Below are 9,490 nucleotides of genomic sequence, written 5' to 3' on the forward strand. Positions count from 1 at the left end.
GAAATTAAAAAAGCAAAAACTTCAAAAACATGGGTTCTCTTTCTTCTCTCCTTGAATACATCACTTGAAAAAGATGGTGCCTGTTTGAGCTCAAATCAGTCAGCAGCTATCTTTGGTAACAAGCACTTTCTAGAACATGCACCAGTTTGAAGAAAAGTAACATATCAAAAACAGCCTAGTCCTTCAAATGTGTCCCATGTATCTCTGGCCTCACTCAACTATCACCCACTGATTGGATCAAAAGTTAAACCTGTTTGTCTTGTTCCTCTTTTAATTGACCCAGGCAAGAGAAAGAAGAGACTATAGCTCTCTGGACAGTGCTGCCTCATAAATGGTATCAAATTTCAAACTGACGAGTAAACACCAGAAAAGCAACATGGTGGAAAGCCAACACCTTGGTTCTAGGCCCTGCTCTTCCATGATCACTGGACGATTACTCACCAACCAATCCAGGCCTCAGGTTCACTGTACCTGAACGCACTGAGGACTCCACGGCAGTGATGACAGCAGCTGCCACCTGGTGAGTATGTGTGCATCGTGCCCTATACCAGGCACATCCTCACAACCACACATGCATACATTACCCCATCTTACAGATGAGGAAACTGAGGCCTCAGAGAAATTCAGTAACTTGCCTATGTTTATGTAGCTAATAATATACTAAGTAAACTCGCATCTATCTGACTCTATAAAGCCTGTGCTTTACCCCTCAGACCTCCCAACCTTCCCCTGTTCAAAGACTGAGATAAAAAAAAAATGACTTTGGAATTGTTGATAATGAGATTGATAGCTCCAAGGTGCTATCAAATTCCAATCTGGGCAATGAAGAACTGCTCTGATGATATTTTCTTTATTATGTCCAGAGAGACTCATTCAGCACACTCTAAGCTATTTTGTAATTATTTATGAAAATTGTCTCCTCCACTGCTCAAAATGATTCTTGAGGTAAGACTCGTATCTGTGTCCTCTATTGAGCCCCATAGAACATAGTGTACATATTCGGACTCAATAACATTGAAATAAATTAAATGGATTGAAAAGAAAAGAGTCTTCCTTGCATTAATTGCATCAAAAAGTGGGGCAACAAACTAAGCTGACAAGGGCTGTGGTGAGTACCTAGAAGCTGGGAGCCCTTGTGCAAGTTATTTAACCTCTCTGAGCTGCAGCTGCCTCATCTATAAAAAGGATCCAATATCTATACCACATGGTTAGCACGAATAATAAATATGAACAGTTACTTCTTTCTTCAACAAATATGTGAAGTACCCTGGGTAACAAGCATTTTGATCATTTTCAGTCACAGCTGTTTTATTTAGTTGTGTTTTTCCCTGGGCTGCCAAAAGATACAGGGAAGAGTTGATGCTAAAACAGACCATTTGTCCAAATCCCCTCCCACCCTTCTAAGGTGTATTTGTCTTTCTCCTAACATGATATGGCCCTCTTCCTTTCAAGGGGGGAGGAGGCAACCACCGAAGGCCATTGAGGCTCCGACACTGGAACTTTCCCAGATCAGAAAACTGCCCCTGCACTTATTCAGCTAATGGGAAACATTTGTGTTCCCCCTACCTCGTTTTTTGCTTAGGATTCTCCTCACAATTTTTTCTCCTCATATATTTCAGGCAACTCTGTTGCCAAAAAATGAAAGAGGACTCCACAGAACCATGGAGGAAGGAAAGGAAATCACTACTATTACTATGAATAATATCAGCAACATAATATCTGATAATGATATCAACTTTTCAAAGTGCTTTCAGATCCATGATCTCATCTGAGAATCCTCACACAAGGGTGTCACTAGGTTTGCTTATTTCTTTCACAGATCAGGAAACTGGAGCAAGGGAAGGTTAAATAATTTTTGCCTATGTCACACCTATCTTAGCTTTAAGTCAAGATGCTTAGATTCATCTGTGTGTGAATCCAAAGCTTGTATTGTTTCTACAATATTTGCCAAGCTAACTGTGATCTTTTAAAGGCTCTATTGGGAGATCTAATATATTCCATTCACGTTTTATTCATACACAAACTTCAGTATCTCAAAAGAAAATATTTATAGAGTTAACACCTCATTCATCCAAAGTGGTCAGTTAGCTGGCAACTTCGACTACCTAGAACTCAGTGTGGAACCCAGAAACAAAAACAAATCCCAGCCTCTCAGCAATTAGGAGACACCACCAAGTCCTTGCACTAAAATCACAGGGGACCTCAGCATGGCACACAGAGGTAGTTTTTTCTTTTGAAAGAACTGTAACAAGCTTGATTGTCTTTACTGAGAAAGACTAGTGGCCACAAATGGGGGGGGGGAAGTACAGTAAGGATAATCTAACAATGTGGCAAGTGCCAGAACTTTCAGTGCAGGAACAAAACGCCCTCTACCTAAGTCAACCACCCTTAAGACATCAGCTGTTAAACAGCATAGTGATTCTCAAAGCGGCTTTAAAGGAGCCACCAGAAGCTTTGATAAAATACAGAATCCCAGTCACTGGCCCAAGGCCTACTGAATCTGACTCTCCCAGGAAGGGGTCTGTGAATCTATATTTCACACCAGATGGGTCTCTCATCTATAAAAGGGAACCAATATCTATACGAGCAAGTATCCCCAAAATAGATTATTACTCCTCAAATAATGTGTACTAAATGGAGTTGACACACAGGGTAGGGTTTCTCCATAAATATAACTGCCTACACACAGGGAAGGACTCTTTGATTACGGTCTCATTAGCATCATCCTGTGACCAAATGGGCTTGCCAGCCCAAAGAACTGCACATGGAGGGGGAAAGAAAGAATCCGAAATGGACAGGAAATCCAAAGGGCTAAAAGTGGAAAAGGCCATCAACTCTGGCTTTAGCAGTCTCTCTCAAAGGCAGCTACACCCCCCTGGTATATCTCTTAAGTATATGAGAAAGTTAGGGAAGAAGCAGCAAAGAAAAATACTAGCCATTCTGGACAATGAGGAAATGGGAAAGTCAGCTGGGGTTACCTACTAAATGGAGGTTCCTTCGTTATTTCAACCCATGCAGGGTGCTCAGCTAGGTGGTTCACCAGTTGACTAATGAAAATCTGTTTCTATATTCTGTGGTTCCATATTAAGTTATCAAAACCAATTGAGTTATTGAAAACCCATAGTGAATATCATAACTGAGCAACAGAAAGAAGGGAAGTCACCTGGTTTACTTGTTCACTGTGATTACTATAAATTTCAGGGGGCAGGTGAAAGGGCATATCCAGTCAAGGAAAAATCTGGCCTGTTTCTCAGCACATTGGTTAACCAAGAAAAGTGCTTACTCTCTGAGAATGAACACCAATGTAAGCACATTGTCAGCACCAGTTCTTTGGTAAAAAATAAGAGAAGCAATTACTGGGTTTCTACATCACAATACCTACCAGCACAGACCCATACTTGTTAGCACTAAAGGGGATCTGAGAGATTATCTAGTCCCTTCCCTTTGTTGCAATGGTAAAGAAACAAAGGCCCAGAAACCTTAAGTGAATTTTCTCAAAGCCACACAGCCATTCAGTGGCAGTACAAGACCCAATAGCAACTTTTCTAGGCTCCTCAGTGCTGTGAGGACGCACTGAGGTAATGTACAATGAAGAGCTAAAGAGACGGCATGCATGAGGTGGACAGTCAACAGCTGTGAATGTCATTCCTCTCTTCTTGAAATCGGTCACAGAATGTTGCATAGCAGCCTTCGACATTGGACAGAATCTCGTCCAAACAGCCCCATTATACCAATGGAAAATAACTGAGATCCATAGAAAGCCTACGTATCCATAACCACACAACTAGATGGTGGCATTGGATGGCCTGGAATCTGGTTTCTGGCTCCAAATTGCCCATTCTCTTCATTATACAACACTGCCTCCCTCTCACTATTAAAAGTGAATAGTTTACTAACACATGATGATTTTATGTATCCCATATTTAGGATGAGTGCAGGAATTAGATCTCAACCATGTAATTGCAAATTGAGAAATGTCCTAAAACATTCTGGAACCAAGAAATTATAAAGCAGGGTCGCTGGCTATCCAAAGTCAACATTTCTACCTGTTTGAACCTCTTTTCCTTTGCCACATGACACTTTACCCACCAACTTTTGTTTTCTGGTGGGGAATGGAACAGAAGTCAAGACCTTCAGACCAAGCTGACCATCAACTGCTTCCTTAAACATCTCCCATCCCTACCATAAGCTCAGCTAACCTACCTCCTGGTATCAAAAGCCAAATGAAGAACAGTTTTTCTGAACAAAACAACTTCCTCTAAAGAGGATTAGATGGTGCCCTAGCTGGGTAACTCAGATGGTTAGAGCTTCTTCTCTACTAGTATACACCAAAGTTGAGGATTTGATCCCTTATCAGGGCACATACAAGAGTCAACCAATGATTGCATAAAGAAGTGGAACAAATTTCTCTCTCTCTCTCTCTCTTTCTCTCTCTCTCTCTCTCTCTCTCTCTCTCTCCATATCCAATAAATGCATACATACATACATATTTCAAGAAGCTACCTTAAAATCTAGGGCTTAAGAATTCTGCTACCATTTAGATCAACAATGAATGGAAAGCATCTGTCCTCAGCTTACTGGGCAAATGTGCCATTCTGCTATTTCAAGTGAATAGTTTATGGTCTTCACTATAATATCATTACTGAGAATTTACTTCATGGTCTCATCTACCAATAAGACACAATATATAAAGACAATCACAAAACCTTCATCCAGGGCACCAGATTATAAATCTCTTGCAACTGTCCAAGTCTCTAGATATGACAAAATAAATTTCACATCCAGCATTTCTTCTGATCCTCACAGTAACATTGTTAGTGGCCATTCTGATCCCATTTTGCAGATGAGCTAAGTGGACTCAGACAATGAAGGGCCTTGAACAAGGTCCGTAGGACAAAAAGCTGAACCTGTCTACAATTGCCTACCCAGCAAAGTGCATGGGTTGGAAGGAGGAACTCAATACATAAGTAGGAAGGGAGACAGAGTAGAGGGAAGGCATGACACAGAAACAGAAGCTCAACATCGATTTACCAAATCTCTGCATTGCGCTACAGCCATGTACTTCTTTGTGTTCTTTCTTTGGAACCATTGTCTCATGGGGGTAAAAGGTGGCCTCAAAGTCTGGGAATCACTTAGTACTAGACCTAGCTCTAAATCACAATAATGCCATGAAGCAACAAGGCCACACCACTGACCAGAAGAGTTGAACTGCCTTTACCCATCTGCTTAGGTACAGATGGGTAACTAGAAAATGTGGAGAGGCAGGATTTTCTGCAAACTGAGCTTCAGGATTTTCTGATGATAATCTGAGTTTGGGGATTTTTCAGATAGAACAGGAGAGGGGGATGGCCTCCAGTCATGCTCCTGAGAATTAGGGATCAACCCAAATCAACTTCAGTACGAATCTCAGTCTTTCCCTTCTCTGACATTTGGTTTTCTCATCTATGAAATGGAGACAATCTCTTCATGAGGGTTTCAGTGAAGAGTACATAAAGTAATTTATATAAAAAAGAGGTAAACAATAGTAAATGCACCTCCCTTCTTGCCTGAGAATATTCTCTGCTGTTCTCATGTAACTTCATACACCAGAATCAATGCACAGAAAACAGGAGGCATATATATTACTTAATGGCAAGGATAACAAAATCAATTTCAGAACAACTTCCACGAAAAGATTCATAACTGTATTTAGAAAAGCAATTAGTCAGTGAAGGTGAAAACAGCTGTTCAATGGGAAGTAAGTTCCCATTGGTGTTCACTGACACCAGATCATTTTGGCCTTCAGATAAGAGAGGACTTTTGTGGGTTTTTCTTCACCAAGAATTTTATGTGGAACAAGTTAAACTGCTTGTGTATTTCCACTTGCATAACACTTTTAGAGCACATGAGCTTTTATGTTTTTTACAGATACAAGAAGATGAAGCTTGGTATATATTCCTGTGAGAAAATAAACAGAAAACTATGTCTCTTTTTAATATATTAGTGCTCTGTAATCCAGACCATATGATCAAAACTATATAAAAATTAAATCATACTGACAGTCTTGGGCAAAAAGTGAAGCAAGTAGAAACAATTTTTTTTTTAGGACTGTGTTGTGTAGAATATTAAAATCACATGTTGTGTTATTAATTTTCTTTTGGAAGCCAAGTAGAGTTCTCTCACATAAATTTCTCAAGTAAATATTTACCTTACGGTTTTCCCCATGAAAGTTGTTAGAAGCATTTAATTAGTGGTATTGTCATTAGGCCAATGTATAGGGTTGACATTGATAATAAGTCACTTTGAAATGACTTAGTTGACATGGCTTTAATGGCAACATACATACATTAAGCGGATAGCTACATGTGTCTTATAATAAAATACAAGGTCCTGTTATCATTCCTTTTTTAAGGTAAACAAAAATCACTTATTCAAACAGGCCACAGTGAGTAAACATAATAAACAACGAGGCTTAGAATATTAGCTTTTGAGAGTGACACAGGGAGTCCGGGCAGATGAAACATACCCCTTCCCCATACCTCCCATGCACAACAGAGCAGCTTGGGGTTTCTGTGTCCCTGCCTACAAGAGAGCTGATAGGTGTATCTTTTCCCAAATTCCTTCACACTCTCTCTCTTTTAATAATAATACACCATCTCTTGGGACTGGAGGAGGAGAGCAACCGGGCTGCACAAAGGCTGTCCAGCGTGTTCTTGCTGGGCTTTCCTAATCACAAAGTAGGAGGTAGGAAAGGACACTGCACCAGTTGACAAGAAAGAGCTCACCCCACCACCAACCAAACTCGCCGGTAAACACTGGAAGCTCCAGGCAAGTTTACAGCAAACAGCTTCAATGTGTTTAGTGCTTCCTGATTCTCCCCCAGGCCCAGGGAGGGTCTTTTAAAAATTCAATAGCTTGGCAAAGAAAGTACTAATCTTCCCACTGTGCATGATAATAAGCCAGCCGCCTCAGGAAGGTGGGCCCCCCAGTGACAATTCCTTTACATAGCATCTTAATGTTGAATTTCCATGAAGAGGTGGGAATGGGATTTGCAGTCAGCTTTCTTGCTCTGCACAGAACACCGTTTTACCCTAAACCCTCTCTCTACATAGCTACAGGGGGCCAATCTTATGTTTAAATTCTCTTTAAGAGTCCTATCTTTCTTTGACTCTCAAAATTTACCATGGACTGGCAAGCCAAGGAGGGATGGACCTCAGGAAGGGCTCTGCTATGGAAAGTCCTAACAGAGGAAATGTGCACAATCTGCCTGGACAAATCCATTTCAAAGGGGACTGAAGTCTCAGTGCAGGAGTTCTATTTGGAGGGGACTGAATCGGGAACACAGATGTTTCTCAGTTAGCAGAGTTGGCAGAACAGCTCCTGGACCAAATCCGAGTTCTTAATGCAGGAAGAGGCCTTGGAGAGCATCTAGTTGAACCCACTTACTGACATGAGGAGGAAACTGAGGCCCATGAGGCAGTTAGGTGGCACACCCAACAAGTGGCAGAGTGGCAGTGCTCTGATGACAAGTCCTGTGCGCTTTCCATTACACCATGATTCGCTTGAAAAAAATAAATAAAAATTCTACGCTGACTTCAACCTTGGAACTCCTGTAGATTCGTGTCAATAGCTTTTCCCCTCCCCGCACGGAGTTCATAAATCCTTCCCCTCCCACTCCAATTCCTTTCACTCCCACAGCCCTTCCAACTAGTTTGATAAACAGACGTGGACTATCGCCTGAATGTTTTGGGGTGCATTCATTATGGTCCCAAAACTTGAACGTGACTTGCTTTCCCAGTGCCTCAGTTTCCTCGTCGGTGAAATGGGGCTTCTCACCCGAACTGCAGAGTCAGGGAGAGAGCTGGTTAAAATTACCACCTTGCACACAGTAGGCGCTTAAGAAGTGATTGCAGAAAGGGGACCCCCCACCAAGACCCTAGAGACCGCCTTCCAAACCCCTGGGGGGCGTTGAGGAGAGGAGCAAATGGAAAGGCCAGCTTGCAGGTCTGGCGGGGCCAGGGCAGCGACGGCGGAAGGGGTTGGATGTTTACATACAGTCAAGGGAAGGCAGCTCGGCTCCAGGCGGGAGCCCGGCGCTCCAGCAGATCCATTTTACTTGGACGGAGGGCAACCATCTACGCGCTGATTCTAGATCATGGTTCAACCAACTGCCCCTATTCTAAAAGGCGGAATCCACATCTTCCGTGGGAATTCCACCTGGGCTTCCAAGTGGGACGGCTTTTAAGGAGCGGGTTTACAGTTGCCCGCGAAATCCTAAGCACGCCCAAGCATTCACGTGCAGGCCGGGAAGTCGGTGGGATCGGGGAGGGAGCGGGCCAGGGGGCCAGAAGGGGAGCGAAGGATCCCCGAGACGCAGCGAGGGCCTCCCGGGGCTGACAGCCCGGCGGTGCCCAGAGATGCGGCCGGCCGGCGGCCCCGCGCCAGCGAGGAAGTACCGAGCCCCGCGCGCAGGCACCCCGCTGGTCTGGGACCCGCGCGGAGGGGCCGCGGGGCAAAGGGGCCAAGGGACAGCGGGGCTGCGCTCACCCATAAAGAGGCAAAAGAGGTCGAGGCAGATGAGCAGCGCCCGCTTGCTGCCGCCCTTCCTCGGGTTGTTGTTGAGCGCCGGGCTGCCGCCGTTCTTGCTCTCCGGGACGATCGCCTTGTCGTACTTGTAGTTTTGCATGGCGCTGGCTGCGGCGCGATCCTCCCGCCCCGCGAAGACGCTCCGCAAGAGCGGCCACACACCCAGACGCGGGGTTCGCTTCCTGGCCGAGGCTGCTCCGGAGAGGGGCGGGTCGGCCCGGGTTTGGGGAGCGGAGGGAGGCGAGAGTGCGGCTTCGCTGCCTGCTTCCAACGCAGACAGTGGTGTTTTCTGCTCCCCTTGGGTGCCTCTGCTTTCTTCCTCTCTCAACCCCAAATCGTTCGAAAGTCCAAGAGGAAGAGAGCCAAATCCCGAGCAGAAAGTTTTGCAGAGCTGCGCTGCTCGGGGCGCGCTGGGCTGGCGTGTGCCTGGGGGAGTGAGCGAGCGAGTGGGCAGCGCGGGCGCTCGGCCACCTTCCTCCGCAGCTGGCGACTTAATGAATGGGAGCTGCGCGGAGCCCGGCCACTCCGGAGCGCCAGCCCAGCTCCAACTTTTCCTCCTCCTGCTGCTGCCGCCGCCGCGGCTGCTGTTGTGATCGCCTTGGGTTTGTTTTCTGCACTTTTATTTCACGAGGTCCTTTAAAAAGAGAGAGAGGGAACGAGAGGGACCTCCTCACTTGGCTCTGAAGGGATTCAGAAAGCACAGCCCCTTCCTTAAGCTGCCTAAGACGTAGGATAATTAAGGCCACATTTTCCCCCACCCCCTTCAAAAAAAAAAAAAAAATCCTAAAAGGAAAAGTTACTCTCAAACTAGAGAATCAGGGAGCCCCTAGCGTTCAGAAACATCAGGTTGTCACAAAAGGAAAATTATAATATATATATATTAAAAAAGAAACATTTTCTTGCTGGCCTTGGATCAGGCAAAATT

At 44.5% G+C, this 9,490-nt stretch overlaps 1 protein-coding gene across 1 annotated transcript in view; it reads right to left on the reverse strand.

Annotated features, from left to right (window-relative positions):
- The window catches only part of PLPP3 (phospholipid phosphatase 3), a 79,024-nt gene extending 69,747 nt beyond the window's left edge, over positions 1-9,277 (reverse strand). The window contains exon 1 of the mRNA XM_080656295.1: positions 8,527-9,277. Within this exon, the coding sequence (XP_080512421.1) occupies positions 8,527-8,665 (139 nt within the window). The 5' untranslated portion in view covers positions 8,666-9,277. The remainder of the gene's footprint in view (positions 1-8,526) is intronic.
- Between the last annotated feature and the right edge of the window lie 213 nt (positions 9,278-9,490).

Source organism: Plecotus auritus (genome assembly GCF_963455305.1).
Source record: "Plecotus auritus genome assembly, chromosome: 2".
In the NCBI taxonomy this organism is placed as follows: Eukaryota; Metazoa; Chordata; class Mammalia; order Chiroptera; family Vespertilionidae; genus Plecotus; species Plecotus auritus.